Source organism: Erinaceus europaeus, chromosome 2 (assembly GCF_950295315.1).
Source record: "Erinaceus europaeus chromosome 2, mEriEur2.1, whole genome shotgun sequence".
NCBI lineage: Eukaryota > Metazoa > Chordata > Mammalia > Eulipotyphla > Erinaceidae > Erinaceus > Erinaceus europaeus.
The window spans coordinates 14,376,858-14,393,827 of record NC_080163.1 but is presented as its reverse complement, the minus strand read 5'-3'; the positions used below and the strand labels follow the sequence as shown (position 1 = coordinate 14,393,827).

General features: G+C 42.3%; 1 protein-coding gene across 1 annotated transcript in view; it reads right to left on the bottom strand.

The window, feature by feature from the left end:
• METTL14 (methyltransferase 14, N6-adenosine-methyltransferase subunit) overlaps positions 1-16,970 on the bottom strand; it is a 28,649-nt gene that overhangs the window by 7,630 nt on the left and 4,049 nt on the right. Inside the window, exons 4-7 of the mRNA XM_060171246.1 lie at positions 15,503-15,583; positions 13,514-13,601; positions 10,268-10,358; positions 5,972-6,113 (exon numbers count right to left, since the gene is read on the bottom strand). Of these exons, the coding sequence (XP_060027229.1) occupies positions 5,972-6,113; positions 10,268-10,358; positions 13,514-13,601; positions 15,503-15,583 (402 nt within the window). The remainder of the gene's footprint in view (positions 1-5,971; positions 6,114-10,267; positions 10,359-13,513; positions 13,602-15,502; positions 15,584-16,970) is intronic.

Here is a 16,970-nt window from a genome sequence, read left to right as displayed (position 1 = left end):
GCCTCACTACAGACTGTGCCCAGAGACTACACGTGTGGAATGACAACCCTTCAGCTTCATTACTCGGGTGAGACCTTTCCTTTCATAGTATTCTCTAATTCCATCTCAGGTGGTTCACTTTCTAACAAAGTCCCAAAACCTAGATATACACCAGTTTCTGTGAGAGAGAGCATATGTTCACACGTATCCATAAACTACTGCAAAATATATACCTGAAAGCAGAAGTACACTAGAGTCTGCAGTGAGTACCTCCCTAACACTTCCTCTCCACTATTCCAAGCTCTGGGTCCATGATTGCTCAACAATTTGTTTGGCTTTGTATGCTAACTCTCTTTTCAGTCACCAGGTTCCAGATGTCATCAGGATACCGGCCAGGCTTCCCTGGACTGAAGACCCCACCCATGTGTCCTGGAGCTCAGCTTCCCCAGAGACCCACCCTACTAGGGAAAGAGAGAGGCAGACTGGGAGTATGGACCGACCAGTCAACGCCCATGTTCAGCAGGGAAGCAATTACAGAAGCCAGACCTTCTACCTTCTGCAACCCTCAACGACCCTGGGTCCATGCTCCCAGAGGGCTAGAGAATGGGAAAGCTATCAGGGGAGGGGGTGGGATATGGAGATTTGGCGGTGGGAATTGTGTGGAGTTGTACCCCTCCTACCCTATGGTTTTGTTAATTAATACTTTCTTAAATAAATAAAAATAAAAAATAAATAAAAATAAATAAAATGTAGCACAGCAACAAAATGGGAAGAAATCAGCCTCCAATATGCACAGAAGTATAGTTCATTTTTTTTTTTTTGGCCTCCAGGATTATTGCTAGGGTTCAGCGCCTACACCATGAATCCACTGTTCCTGCAGGCCACCTTTTCCCCCTTATGTTGCCCTTGTTGCGGTTATTATTATTGTTGTTGATGTCATTCACTGTTGGATAGAACAGATAGACATGGAGAGAGGAGAGGAAGACAGAGAGGAGGAGAGAAAGATAAGACACCTGCAGACCTGCTTCACCACCTGTAAAGCAACTGCCCTGCAGTTGGGGAGCCGGGGGCTCGAACTGGGATCCTTACGCCAGTCCCTGTGCTTTGTGCCATGTGCACTTAAGCCGCTGAGCTACTGCCCGACCCCCAGAAATAGAGTTCTAATTAAAATAAATCAACATATACATTTTATAAAGACTACTTAAATTTGAAATGCCCAAGTAATCAATTTTGTTTGCCTTGTGTTGACTTTGTCACGGTACAAAAAAAAGTTCTTAAAATCTCTAAATTTTGACAATACCATAGAATTCTTTTTTTTTTAAATTTATTTAAGAAAGTATTAATTAACAAAACCATAGGGTAGGAGGGGTACAACTCCACACAATTCCCACCACCCAGTCTCCATATCCCACCCCATCCCCTGATAGCTTTCCCATTCTCTATCCCTCTGGGAGCATGGACCCAGGGTCGTTGTGGGTTGCAGAAGGTAGAAGGTCTGGCTTCTATAATTGCTTCCCCAAGGCCATAGAATTCTAAGCAAGCTGGAGTCGGGCGGTGGCGCAGTGGGTTAAGTGCACGTGGCGCAAAGCGCAGGGACCGGCGTAAGGATCCCGGTTCGAGCCCCCGGCTCCCCACCTGCAGGGGAATCGCTTCATGGGCGGTGAAGCAGGTCTGCAGGTGTCTGTCTTTCTCTCCCCCTCTCTCTGTCTTCCCCTCCTCTCTCCATTTCTCTCTGTCCTATCCAACAACGAACAACATCAACAATGGCAATGATGATAACCACAAAGAGGCTATAACAACAAGGGCAACAAAAGGGGGAAGAAAAAAATGCCCTCCAGGAGCGGTGGATTCATGGTGCAGGCACCGAGCCCGGCAATAACCCTGGAGGAAAAAAAAAAAAAAGAATTCTAAGCAAGCATTTTGTATGGTATTCTTAAACTTTCAGCATTCCCTAGAAAGTCAAGCACACAGTTGTGAAGCTTCATTTGTTTAAAAATCCCAACTCCGAGCTCCAGTAACAAATTCACTGTAACCATTCTAGACACGCTTAGTCCATGTAGTAGCTGAAGTGACTTAGAATATGTATAAAACTATTCACTTTTATGGTCTGGCTTTATAACTCTTGAGGTCTCTCATCTAGTATTCAGAGGGATATATATACACTTGGTCCTACATAACGCTAGAGAAATAGCACAGGGGCCAGGTGGTGGTGCACCTGGTTGAGCACACGCGTCACAATGTGCAAGGAGCCGGGTTCCAGCCCTTGGCCCCCACCTGCAGGAGGAAAGCTTTGTGAGTGGTGAAGCAGTGTGGCAGGTATCTCTCTGTCGCTCTCCCTTCCTTGCCTCTGGATTTGTGGTTGTCTCTATCCAACTAATAAGTGAAGATAAATAAACAAATTAAAATAAATAAATAAAAATTAAAAAGATAATAATAAAAAGAGAAATAGTACAGTGGTTTATGAAACAGACTTTTAAGCCCGAGGCTCAGAGTACCCAGGTTCAATCCCCAGCACTGCCATAATCCAGAGTTGAGTAGTGCTATGGTCAAAACGAATAAATAAATCTTTAATAAAAAACAAAATAACTCTGAGGTCCCTGAATTTGTTTGTGCCAGAGCAATGGGCTGGCTCTCTAGTGTTAAGAAATAAAATAAGGGGAGTCAGGTGGTGGCATAGTGGGTTAAGCGCACCTGGCGTGAAGCACAAGGACCGGTATAAGGATCCCGGTTCCAGCTCCCGGCTCCCCACCTACAGGGGAGTCTCTTCACAAGCGGTGAAGCAGGTCTGCAGGTGTCTGTCTTTTCTCTCCCCCTCTCTGCCTTCCCCTCCTCTCTCCATTTCTCTCTGTCCTATCCAACAACGATGACCACAACAATGTTAAACAACAAGGGCAACAAAAGGGAAAATAAATAAATTTTTAAACAATTAAAATAAATAAATAAAATAAATTTACCAAAAAAAAGGCAGTGTATCCCTACATATAGTGTAAGAGGAATAACTTAAAATAATGAGATACACATCACTGTAGTACATTATGTCAAGCCTTCTCTCTTGATATCAGAATTCTAAATATTAACTGTTAGTTTTTTCAAGTACTAATATCTTAACCAAGCACATTGACTGATTGTCCCATGTGAAGACCACCCAGGGAAGCTCAACATTTCCCTTATTGGAGTCTTCCTTATTGTTCCAATTATCAGCACTTTCTTTTTTTTTTTTTAAGATATTTTTAATGTTTATTTATTCCCTTTTGTTACCCTTGTTGTTTTATTGTTGTAGCTATTATTGATGTCATTGTTGTTGGATAAGACAGAGAGAAATGGAGAGAGGAGGGGAAGACCGAGAGAGGAGGAGAGAAAGACAGACACCTGCAGACCTGCTTCACCACTTGTGAAGCAACTCCCCTGCAGGTGAAGAGCCAGAGGCTCGAACCAGGATCCTTATGCCCGTCCTTGCGCTTTGCATCATGTGCGTTTAACCCACTGCGCTACCTACCACCCAACTTCCTTATTAGCACTTTCTTTAGAACATTATCACATAAAAGAACTTGTTGGCATGGACCAACAAGACAGCTCACCTAGATAGTGAGACTGCTTTGTCCAATGCATGACCCCAGCTCCAGACCGACTGCCACCACAATGGAGGAAGCTTTGGTGCTGTGGCATCTCCCCCCACCCCCCAAAGAGTCAGTTCAGAGCAATGAAGCCCTGGAACAACAACAACAACAACAAAGCCAACCTTGAGGCTCTGGGGCTAGAGCAAAGTTTTCAGAATGTATCTCATTATACTGGTTTTGAGAGTACTACATATTAGACCCTTTTCTGGACTTCAACAATAAACACAGGCTATTTATATTCAGATGAAGGAATAAAGTGTATGTGTGTGTGTGTGTGTGTGTGTGTGTGTGTGTGTGTGTGTCAGAGACACAGAGAGAGACGCCAGAGCCTTTCAAATCCATGATTTTACCAATTTCTAGCCAACTTTATCTTTCTTTTTTATTTCAGGAAGAAAAAATAGCGACTGCACCAGACCTCCCCTGGTGTCATGCTGCTCCGATTGGTGGCAGGGCTCCCTCGCTCTGCTCTTTACTTTAGTTTCCTGATTAGTAAACAGTTTGTTCTGTTTTATATGGGGTTTTTTGGTTGTTGTTTTTTTTTTTTTTACCTCCAGGATTATTGCTGGGGCTCGGTGCCTGCACTATGAATCCACTGCTCCTGGAGGCTATTTTTTCCTGTTGTTGCCCTTGTTTATAATTGTTAGTATTGTTGTTGTTATTGCTGTCGTTGTTGTTGGATAGGACAGAGAGAAGTTGAGAGGAGGGGAAGACAGAGGGGGAGAGATAGACACCTGCAGACCTGCTTCACCACTTGTGAAGCGACCCCCTGCATATGGGGAGCCGGGGGCTCAAACCAGGATTTTTACATCGGGCCTCGTGCTTTGTACCATGTGCATTTAACCCGCTGTGCTACCGCCCCGGCCCCCTCTGCTTTTTATCTTGCTGCTTTTCAGCCAACAAGTTGTAGATGTTACTAAGATGCCAACCTGACATCCTAGGCAGACAACCTCACCATTGTACCTTGGAACCCCACCTCCCCAGAGCCCTGCCCCACTAGGGAAAGACAGAAACAGTCTAGGGGTATGGCTCAACTTGCCAACTCCCATGTCCAGCAAGGAAGCAATTACAGAAGCCAAATCTTCCACCTTCTGCACCCCATAAGGATCCTGGGTCCATGCTCCCAGAGGGATAAAGAATAGGGAAACTTGGGAGTCAGGCAGTATCGCAGCAGGTTAAGCGCACGTGGTGCGAAGCACAAGGACCAGCGTAAGGATCCTGGTTCGAGCCTCCGACTCCCCATCTGCAGGGGGGAGTTGTTTCACAAGCGGTGAAGCAGGTCTGCGGCTGTCTTTCTCTCCTCCTCTCTGTCTTCCTCTCCTCTCTCCATTTCCCTCTGTCATATCCAACAGCGACAACATCAATAACAACAATAATAACCACAATAATAAAACAACAAGTACATCAAAAGGGAATAAATAAAGAATAGGGAAACTCCAGTGGAGGATTGGATATGGAACTCTGATGGTGGGAATTGTACCCACCTTATCCTAAGGTCTTGTTGATCATTATTAAATCAATTTAAACAGATTAATTCAATATTAAAAAAAATTTTTTTTTTAAAGATTCAAATTTTCTTTCTAGGGTATTTTCTTTTTTGTTTCCAAGGTTATTGCTGGGGCTCGTTGCCTGCACTACGAATCCCTCGTGAAGGCCACTTTTTCCCATTTTTGTTGCCTTTGTTATTATTGTTATTGCTGTTGTTACTGTTGGATAGGACAGAGAGAAATCAAGAGAGGAGGGGAGGACAGAGAGGGGGAGAGAAAGACAGACACCTGCAGACCTGCTTCACTGCTTTTGAACCAACCCTCCTGCAGGTGGGGAGCCGGGAGCTTGAACTGGGATCCTTGCGCCAGTCTGTGCGCTTCGTGCCATATGTGCTTAACCCACTGCGCTACTCACCCAGCCCCCTCTAGGGTCTTTTCTTACCTGCTCAAATTCACCTCAAAAATGCTTTGTTGGGAGTCGGGCTGTAGCGCAGCGGGTTAAGTGCAGGTGGCGCAAAGCACAAGCACCGGCTTCAAACCCCGGCTCCCCACCTGCAGGGGAGTCGCTTCACAGGCGGTGAAGCAGGTCTGCAGGTGTCTATCTTTCTCTCCCCCTCTCTGTCTTCCCCTCCTCTCTCTGTTTCTCTCTGTCCTATCCAACAATGAAGACAACAACAATAATAACTACAACAATAAAACAACAAGGGCAACAAAAGGGAATAAATAAATAAAATAAAATACAAAAATGCTTTGTTAATATACCTTGAAATTTCCATCACCGTTTAAACTATAAGTCACGAATTATGATTCCTAAAGGAAAGTAAGGGTGCTATTGAGAATCCTCTTATCTGACCAAATAAACGTATTTGTATGTAGAAAGTTCCATCATACGTCATCCCAGGTCCAGCACTTCTCGTTAGCAGTGATGCCAGTCTCCCTGTAATATTCTTCTAGCGGGGGTTCCAGAAGAATCACGTCAAACTTGGGTGTTAGTTCTCGTATGTCAAAGGCTTCGATGTCTGCTTGTAGGTACCTATGTGAGGCATAAAAAGTGAGCGGGGCATATTCAAACACCTTCCATAAAAGTCCTTTTCTTTTTTAATGTATCACTGAAAACTATGTACTAAGAAATCACAACCTAATTCCTAAGGCCTTTTCTTAGAGGTTATCTTTCTTCAGGACAAACAGTAAACCATCCGCCAACGTTCTTCCCTAGGACGTGGACAGAATTACACTACAGAGTCAAGTCAAATCCACCACATGTAGCTGCAGGCTGTACAGTTCTCATTTTCACATTAAGAATCCATACTCAGGGAGTCAGACGGTAGCGCAGCGGGTTAAGCGCAAGTGGCGCAAAGCGCAAGGACCGGCTTAAGGATCCTGGTTTGAGCCCCCGGCTCCCCATCTGCAGGGGAGTCGCTTCACAAGTGGTGAAGCAGGTCTGCAGGTATCTATTTTTCTCTCCTCCTGTCTTCCCTTCCTCTCTCAAGTTCTCTCTGTCCTATCCAACAACAATGACATCAAGCATAACTACAACAATAAAACAACAAGGGCAACAAAAGGAAATAAATAATAAATAAAAAAAGAAAAGAATCCATACTCAGTGGAGTGAAGCGCAAGGACCGGCATAAGGATCCCGGTTCGAGCCCCCGGCTCCCCACCTGAAGGGGAGTCGCTTCACAGGCAGTGAAGCAGTTCTGCAGGTGTCTATCTTTCTCTCCCCCATCTTGCTTTCCTCTCTCCATTTCTCTCTGTCCTAATGATGACAACAACAATAATAACTACAACAACAAGGGCAACAAAAGGGAAAATAAATAAATATTTAAAAAGTTAAAAAACTATTTATTAAAAAAAAAGAATACATACTCAGGCTGACTCCAAGTCACTTTTTTTTATCATCTCATTTCCTAAGGAATGCCACATTTTTTAAAAATATATTCTTATTTATCTATTACTGGATAGAGACAGAGAGAAACTGAGAGGGGAGGGGGGGAGAGAGATGGAAAGAGACAGAGACACCTGCAGTCCTACTTCACCACTCGTGAAGCTTTCCCTCTGCAGGTGGGGACCAGGGGCTTGAACCTGAGTCCTTGAGCACTGTAGTGTGTGCGCTCAACCAGGTGTGCCATCAACTGGCCCCTCCACATTACTTACATTCAACTGTTTAGTTAGAAAAACTGAAGTTTTTCATTTCTCCTTAAAAAAAAAAAAAAACACTTTTGCTAGATATACTATTTTGTTCTTTATTTATTTATTCTTTAAATATTTTATTTTATTTATTCCCTTTTGTTGCCCTTGTTGTTTTATTGTTGTCGTTATTATTGTTGTTGGATAGGACAGAGAGAAATGGTGAGAGGAGGGGAAGACAGAGAGGAGGAGAGAAAGATAGACACCTGCAGACCTGCTTCACCGCCTGTGAAGCGACTCCCCTGCAGGTGGGGAGCCGGGGTTCGAACCGGGATCCCTATGCCAGTCCTTGTGCTTTGCGCCACCTGCGCTTAACCCGCTGCGCTACAGCCCGACTCCTGTATTTTGTTCTTTATTAAAATTGTTTAATGTTTCATTATCAGAAGTCTTTACAAAAAAAGCTATTTTCATGTGTTGTGAGTCAAAGTATTCCTAACTAGGAAGAATAACAAGTCTGCTAATATTTTTCTGAACTTAGTCAAACCTCTTTGGGTTTCTTCTAGTAATGAACGAGACATGATTTAGCAAATTATTATTTTTTGTAACTTTTTAAATACTTCGATTTACTTGTTACCAGATAGAGACAGAGAAATTGAGACAGGAGAAGGAGGCAGAAAGGGAGAGAGACAAGAGAGAAACTTACATCCCTGCTTCACCACTTGTCAAGTTTTCCCCCAGTAGTTAGAGACCAGGGGCCTGAACTTGGGTCTTTGAGCTCTGTACTGTATGCGCTTAGCCAGGCGGGTCCCCAATTTAGCCAATGATATGAGAGAACAAATGTTCAAAGTAAACTAAATATGAAATAAACAGATCTTTCAGTTCCAAAGGGCTCATTGATCATTTTTAAGAAAAACATTGTTTTGCATAGCGATGATTAAAATGAATCACTCATTGCATGCCCAGATGTTAAGAAAGTATCTCTGGGGAGTCGGGCAGTAGCGCGGCAGGATAAGCGCATTTGGCGCAAAGCGCAGGGACGGGCGTAAGGATCCCGGTTCGAGCCCCCGGCTCCCCACCTGCAGGGGAGTCGCTTCATAGGTGGTGCAGCAGGTCTGCAGGTGTCTATCTTTCTCTCCCCCTCTCTGTCTTCCCCTCCTCTCTCCATTTCTCTTTCCTATCCAACAATGATGACATTAATAACAACAATAATAACTACAACAATAAAACAAGTGCAACAAAAGGGAATATTAAAAAAAAATAGTATCTCTGGGTGCTGAATTTTAATTTTTATTTTCTTCTTTTCCTCCATGTAAGTTTTCTAAGTTCAAAAATTAAAAAAAAATCACACACATGAGCTTGGCCACGGCACACCCAGTTGTGCCCGAGAGTTACAATGCACAAGAGTCCAGGTTTAAGACCCTGTCCCCACCTGCAGGGGGAGACAGTGCTGCAGGTGTCTCTGTCTCTCCCTCTTTAGCTCCCCTCCCCCTCTCATTTTCTCTCTATCCTATCAAATTAATTAATTAAATACAAACATGCTAGAAGCACGTTATTTAGAAAAAAAATCAAGTGAGAACCTATTTGTATACTTGGCACTGAAGATTTTTTTTTTAAGTGATTTAATATTGACTTACAAAATTACAAGATAACAATTCTTTCACACCATCCCCAACTCTGTGTCCCCATTCCCTCCACTGGAAACTGCAGTGGTTCTCCCAAGGTCACAGATATGAGTTGACTATTTCCATAACTAACTCTTCTCTCTCTCTCTCCCTCTCTCTCCTCTTCTCTCCTCTCCTCTCTTCTCTCTCTCCATATATGTGTGTGTGTGTGTGTGTGTGTGTGTGTGTGTGTGTGTGTGTGTGTGTGTGTGTGTGTATGTATGTTTGCCCATTCTCTTGTATGGTCCTACTTTTTCTTCCTTTCTTTCTTTTCTTTTTCCCATTTTTTTCCATATTTATTTTCCCTTTTGTTGCCCTTGTTGTTTAGCATTGTTGTGGTTATTGATGTCTTTGTTGTTGGACAGGACAGAGAGAAATGGAGAGAGGAGGGGAAGACAGAGAGGGGGAGAGAAAGACAGACACTTGCAGACTGGCTTCACTGCTTGTGAAGCGACTCCCCTGCAGGTGGGGAACGGGCCTCGAACCCGGATCCTTAAGCCGGCCCTTGCGCTTTGCGCCAGGTGCGCTTAACCCACTGCGCTACCGCCCGACTCCCTTTTTCTTCCTTCCTAAGCCACATTTACACCTACTTCTAAATGTCTTTCCTTTTTTTCCCCCCCTGTTCTCTCTCTGGGTCCTGATGGGCTTGGGTTTCAGAGCTCTCTAGTCATCTCCAACTACTTCTTCCCCCCCTGGGACCATGGACCAAAATTCTTTTGGGGATGCAAGATGTGGGAGATTCTTGTTTTTAAGATTTCTTTACTAATAATGGGGGGAAAACAGCAGCAGAGCATCAACCTGGCATACACAATGCCGGGGAACAAACAAGCTGGAGCCTCGGGCGTGCAAATCTGGCACTAAGCTGTCACCCTAAGCTGACAGCTTCGCAGCCATGGAGAGACAGCTCCGTGACAGTGCACAGCGTATGCCAGACTCATGTGCTGGCTCTCCTTTCTCCATGATCAATGTTTTTAAAAGAACACATTTCACTACAAAGCAAAATAAATACGTATGTGAACCTAATAACATAGGCGCTAAGTATTTTTTTGCACAGAAAGGTCAGAATATAAAAAGGCTGATAGTGTAAAGGCCAGGTGGTGGCACACTCAGTTAAATGTACACGTTACAGTGATCAAGGACCCAGATTCAAAACTCTAGTCCCCCCCACGACAGGGGGAAAGCTTCACAAGTGGTGAAGCAGGGCTGTAGGTCTCTCTGTCTCCCTCCTTCCCTACTCCTCCTTCCACTTCAGTTTCTCTCTCTATTTAATAAATGAATTGGTGAATAAAATAAAAATCATAAAAAGAAAATTTAGAAATCCTATAAAAAAATTAAAAGGCTGATATTTTAGATCTGAGTTGGAAACAAAAAGTAACTGGGGAAAAAAATAACCACTTACATGGGAGGAGTATTAGATTTCGCTATTAATTCATCCTTTAGTCTGATGAGCTCCCTTAGTTTAGGGTATTCTTCAAACCTGTCAGCCAAACCTACAAAGAAAAATAGGAAAGTCAAAATTTCAGTACAATTGGAGTTACCATAGTGAGTTCCAAAGTAACAAGCCCTCTAAGGAAGGTCTCCACACCCTCACCCACAACATGCTTTCTTCTCACACCCTTCTTAAAAAGTTCATTTATAGGGGGCTAGGTAGTGGCGCACCTGGCTGAGTGCAAAAGTTATAGTGCACAAGGACCCAGGTTCCAGCCCCCAGTCCCCACCTGCAGGGAGAATGCTTTGCAAGTGGTGAAGCAGTGTTGCAGGTCTCCCTCTCTTTCACCTCCGTCTCTCTCGATTTCTGGCTGCCTCTATCTAGTAAATAAAATAAAGATACTAAAAGAAAAAAAAAATTTTTTTAAGTTGATTTTTTGGAAGTCAGGCAGTAGTGCAGCGGGTTAAGCGCATGTGGTACAAAGCACCAGGACCAGCGTAAGGGTCCCAGTTCAAGCCTCTGGCTCCCTACCCATAGGGGAGTCGCTTTCTCTCCCTCTGCCTTCCCCTCCTTTCTCCACTTCTCTCTGTCCTATCTAACAACGACATCAGCAACAATAGTAACTACAACAATAGAAAACAAAAAGGGAAAAATAAATATAAATAAATATTTTTTTTTAAAAAAAGTTAATTTTTTGGGAGTTGGGCAGTAGCACAGCGGGTTAAGCACACGTGGTGTAAAGCACAAGGACCGGAGTAAGGATCTTGGTAGGAGCCCCCAGCTCCCCACCTGCAGGGGAGTCGCTTCATAAGCAATGAAGCAGGTCTATAGGTGTCTATCTTTCTCTCCCCCTCTCTCCATTTCTCTGTCCTATCCAACAATGATGACATTATTAATAAAAACAATAAGAACTACAACATTAAAAAAAACAAAAAACAAGGACAACAAAAGGGAATAAATTTTTAAAATAAAAAAGTTAATTTTGAATATTCTTAAATATCTCACATGCACACTCCATATCTAATTACCATAGCCCCATATGCGGGCAAAAATCCACGTGCCCTACAGCCCAATTCAACTCAACACGCCATTTCTTTTCTTTTTTTTTTAATATTTATTTTATTTATTTATTCCCTTTTGTTGCCCTTGTTGTTTTATTGTTGTAGTTATTATTGATGTCGTTGTTGTTAAATAGGACAGAGAGAAATGGAGAGAGGAGGGGAAGACAGAGAGGGGGAGAGAAAGACAGACACCTGCAGACCTGCTTCACCGCCTGTGAAGCGACTCCCCTGCAGGTGGGGAGCCGGGGCTCGAACCGGGATCCTTCTGCTGGTCCTTGCGCTTTGCGCCACCTGCGCTTAACCCGCTGCGCTACAGCCCTACTCCCTCAACACGCCATTTCTTGTATGTGTTAAGTTAAATGATGTGATCATAGTCATTCTGGTCTTTCCTTTTTTTTTTTTTAAATATATATTTTCCCTTTTGTTGCCTTTGTTGTTTTTTAATTCTTGTAGTTATTATTGTTGTTGTTATTGGATAGGACAGAGAGAAATAGAGAGAGGAGGGGAAGACAGAGAGGGGGAGAGAAAGACAGACACCTGCAGACCTGCTTCACTGCCTGGGAAGCAACTCCCCTGCAGGTGCGGAGCCAGGGACTCAAACCGGGATTTTTATGCCAGTCCTTGCACTTCGCACCATGTACACTTAACCCGCTGCACTACGCCCCCCCCTCACCCCTTTTCCCTCCTTTTCTTCTAAATAAGGCAAACAGACAAATTCTCCTAAAGAACTGGTAATTGTTCAGGTAGTTGCACAAACCTGTGAATATACTTTTTTTTTTTTAAAAAAAAGGTTGCCTTTTAATATGTAAGATGTATGCTAATATGTAAGTTACCTCATAGAATTGTTTTAAAAATTCATAGTTGCTGGGGGTTGGGCGGTGGTGCAGTGGGATAAGCGCATGTGGCGCAAAGTGCAGGGACCAGCATAAGGATCCCGGTTCGAGCCCCCGGCTCCCCACCTGCAGGGGAGTCGCTTCACAGGAGGTGAAGCAGGTCTGCAGGTGTCTGTCTTTCTCTCCCCATCTCTGTCTTCCGCTCCTGTCTCCATTTCTCTCTGTCCTATCTAACAATGATGACATCAACAACAATAAGACAACAAGGGCAACAAAACGGAGTAGGTACTTTAAAAAATTTTTTTTAAAAAAAAGACTTATTTATTACCCGGGTACATTCAGTGCAAAGGACTGAACTGGAAACCGCCACATGCAAGTCTGACGCTCTACCAGTTGAAATGTTTTCCCAGCTGCCATAGTTAATGCCTTTGATTTTTTTTTTTTCAACTGGACCAACTATAGGAAAGAAACTTTAAGACTGAGCATTTCTAACAAAAATGGTAAACCTAAAAAATCAAAAACTCACAAGAAAACAGTTAAAGATTGTGAAATGATCATAAAGACGTGGCACACAGATAATGGGAATACCAGAAGAAGAAAGGAGCAGGAGAAAAAAAAGTTGGGACAATCAGCATTTCCTCATAGTGAAAAGAAAGACTCTTTTTTTTTTTTTTTTGCCTCCAGGGTTATTAGTGGTGCTCGGTACACTACAAGTCCACTGCTCCTGGAGGCTATTTTTTTTTCCCTTTTTGTTTATCCTTGTTGTTATTATTATTGTGCTTCTTCCTGTCATCATTGTTGGATAGGACAGAGAGAAATCAAGAGAGGAGGGGAAGACAGAGAAGGGGAGAGAAAGACAGACACCTGCAGACCTGCTTCATCGCTTGTGAATCGACCCTCCCCTGCACGTGGGGAGCCCGGGGACTCAACCGGAATCCTTAGACCGGTCCTTGTGCTTTACACCAAAGAAAAACTTTCTTAGACAAACATAAATGGAGAGAAATGCAGTTCAGAAACAGTGATCTGTATGCAGAAAGTAAGCATGAAAAGTGAGTAAGTGAAGGTAAAATAAAAATGCAGGAATACTCACAGAATCAAGTTGGAGGGAGGAGACAGATGGCGGGGTGGGAAGGTGAGGACAGGATGAGAAACAGTAGTATCACTGGACGGAAATAAAGGCTAGACTACAAACATTCAGCAAAGAAAGGGGAATCCCAACTAGGAAAAGTAACTGTTGTGATATACTTAATGCACAAAATAAATAAATGATATGAGTGCATAGCTGAGCCAGTAATAGCTTATCCCCAAAGTGGCTGGCATACCTACATCCCTGATGAAATTCTGAGGTCTGTGTCCAGTATCTACAAAGTGCTGGCAGTAATCATTGTGGGGATTTAAACTCTGTGTTCCCTAAAGGAAAAGTGAAAATTACATCAACAGCATGCACTCTGATGGCAGATATATTCACTCTGTAGAGACTATATAAAATACAAGTTGACACATTTTTAAAATAGCAATATTTGAAAAGACCATAAATTAGAAAGCATTATTCTTTTTTTTTTTAAGATTTTTTTTTTTAAAGTTTATGTATGAAAAAGATAGGAGAGAGAGAGAAAGAACCAGACATCACTCTGGTACATGTGCTGCCGGGGACTGAACTCAGGACTCCACAATCCAGAGTCCAGTGAGAAGCATTACTTTTCAGCAGCTGCAGACATTAATGTAGTAACTCATCCAAGAAAGAAAAAAAAAAAAAAAAGAAGAAAGAAAGTGTCAGAATAGCATTGTACCAATAATTTTAAATGTTTACCCTACAATACCACAATAACTGAAAAAAGCTTGAAGACAACTGTGGGGTAATTCTGAAAGCATGGAAGGAGCATAGGAGAACTCCCCTCTTAAAGATGGCGGTCTGAAAGGATACCTCCCCTGTCAGTCTCTCCCTTTCAGGGGTCGAGCATGAAGGGAAAAGCTTTCCTGACGCAGTTTCCCCTTGTCAGTCTCCCAAGCGTCACAGGAACCTACACCCCCTAAACACTTAACTCATTTCCTTGTTATAAACCAAATGCTTTGCCTGCTTAGAGTTCACTATCGTTGACCTGCTGTGATCACACATACTCCATATATCACCATTCTGCCTTGACCAAAAAGCTCTTCTTTCTATTTCCTTAAGCCCCTCCTCCACTTTGATCTAACTCCTCTATCTTATCTCTCTTCCTCCAAGGCTCCTCTCTGTCTGCTTCTCCCTTGTTGAGATAATTAACATGTCCCTCTAAATACCTTCAGCTAATTGACTCTCTTACCCAATTGCCACTAATCATTCCTGAACTTTCTCCTACTACTGTCAATTCTTCTCACTGAATATCATTCCCTTGGAACCTTCACCATCGGGTTCTGGCCTTCAAAAGCCCACCCTTATTGCCACATGTGAAAAATGTCCTTTGTTCCCTTCTGCTATTTAAACCCTGACTTCTGTACATATAAACAGGTCGGGTCGTTTGCCACTAAATGGTCTCCTGGTCTTTTCCTGTTGTTAGCCATAGAGCTAACACAAGAGGCCAGTAAGGCTTGCCTCTACTACAAGGCCACCCTGAGTACCAGCAACAACTATGTATTTAAAGTCTTTTCATTTGGGAGACAGCATAGTGGTTATGCAAAGAGACTGTCATGCCTGAGGCTCCAAAGTCCCAGGTTCAATCCCCCCCGCACCACCATAAGTCAGAGCTGAGCAGTGCTCTGATTTAAAAAAAATAATCATAAAAAAAAGTATTGGCAAAGGAGGACCTATTAAAAAAAAAAAAAGTGGTCTGGGAGGTGGCTCTGGATAAAGCATTGGACTTTCAAGCTTGAGATCCTGAGTTCAATCCCCGGCAGTACATGCACCAGGGTGATGCCTGGTTCTTTCTCTCTCCTCCTATGTTTCTCATTAATAAATAAATAAAATCTTAAAAAAAAAAAAAATCTTTTCAGGCACAGAGCTAAAATCTGTAGTTAAAAAATCAAATCGGGGAGTCGGGCTGTAGCGCAGCGGGTTAAGCGCAGGTGGCGCAAAGCACAAGGACCGGCATAAGGATCCCGGTTCAAACCTCGGCTCTCCACCTGCAGGGGAGTCGCTTCACAGGCGGTGAAGCAGGTCTGCAGGTGTCTGTCTTTCTCTCCTCCTCTCTGTCTTCCCCTCCTCTCTCCATTTCTCTCTGTCCTATCCAACAACGACGACAACAATAATAACTACAACAATAAAACAACAAGGGCAACAAAAGGGAATAAATAAATAAAATAAATATTTAAAAAAAAATCAAATCATAACTTACCTTAAGAAAGGTACTGGAGTCTTTGTAGATCTCTTCCTCATATGGCAAATTCTCTTCCTCCTGTTGCATCTCAAGCTCATCCTTTCAACATAAAGATTAAACAGACATTTAGGTAGAGGAAGAATATCTCATGTATTATGGTATCTAGCAATGACGTAAATGTTTTACTTATTAATATATAATCAGATCTTCGAATTACCATTAGTTAAATACTGATGCCTAATTACTTTTCATGCAATCTGACCAGTAGATTTTTACAATAGAATTAAACCTTCCCTTCCATTATCAATGATAGACCAGTTTTATTGAATATTATTATTCAATAATATTATTGAATATCTTATTGACCAAACTGCTTAAAATTACTCAACCCCAAATACAATATCATAACTAACACAACGTAGTTTGAATCAGAGATATCACAGTAGGAGAATTTTTATTTCTAACAGAGAAAACCATAGGAAATTGCTATATTTATAATCAAGAATAGTATACCAGGAATTGCATGTGGTTCAGTCTAAAACATCAAATACTTAAGTTCCGTCTTGGAATATGTCAAAATGCAAACGCAACAGAAGAATCATGAGATGACATCAGGTAATTTTATTTTCAACCTTTCAATTCTATTTTTCAACTTCCTAAGTGCATTAAAACCACGCGCTCTGGGGCCGGGTGGTGGTGCACCTGGTTGAGCGCATGTATTACAATGTGCAAGGATCCGGTTTGAGACCCCAGTCCCCACCTGCAGAGGGAAAGCTTCATGAGTGCTAAAGCAGGGCTGCAGGTGTCTGTCTCTCTCCCACTCTATCACCCCCTTCCCTCTTGATTTCTGGCTGTCTCTATCCAATAAATAAAGATAATAAAAAAATTATTTAAAAAAATTAAATAGAACAAATAAAACACATTAAAAAAACGCGTTATTTATTAAATATAATGGTGCAGTGATTAACGTAAAAAGGGAAGGTAGATTTTTCTCCCCTCAAAATACTTTCTCTTTAATTAAATGATATGATTATAAAGTTGGAAGATGAGTTTCCTCCTCCCCCTTGGGTCTCTTTAAAGCTTGATTTATGCTGTTAACCAGTCTATGAACTTCCAAAATATTTTACTTATACTACCTTATGTTATAAACATGAAATAACTCAGAAAACACACACACACACCTCCCTATACACCTGTGCGTCATCGAATTTGCCCCAGATAAATTCCCCATCTTTCCACTCAACCTGTATTCCTTAATATACAATTGTAGAAATTTTATTTTATCTGAAGTCCAGGCTAAGCCCTCAAGGAATGGGGTCCTAAGTTTGATCCCAGCAGTGCATTTGCAATATTGGAACTATGGTGCCTTTTTTTTTTATGTTAAGTAAGTATATTTTTTTAAATGAATTTGACAACTACTGAAACAAATAACTTTTTTTTTTCCCTTGAGTATAAAATTGCCCCATTCTCACTCCTTTCCTATCTT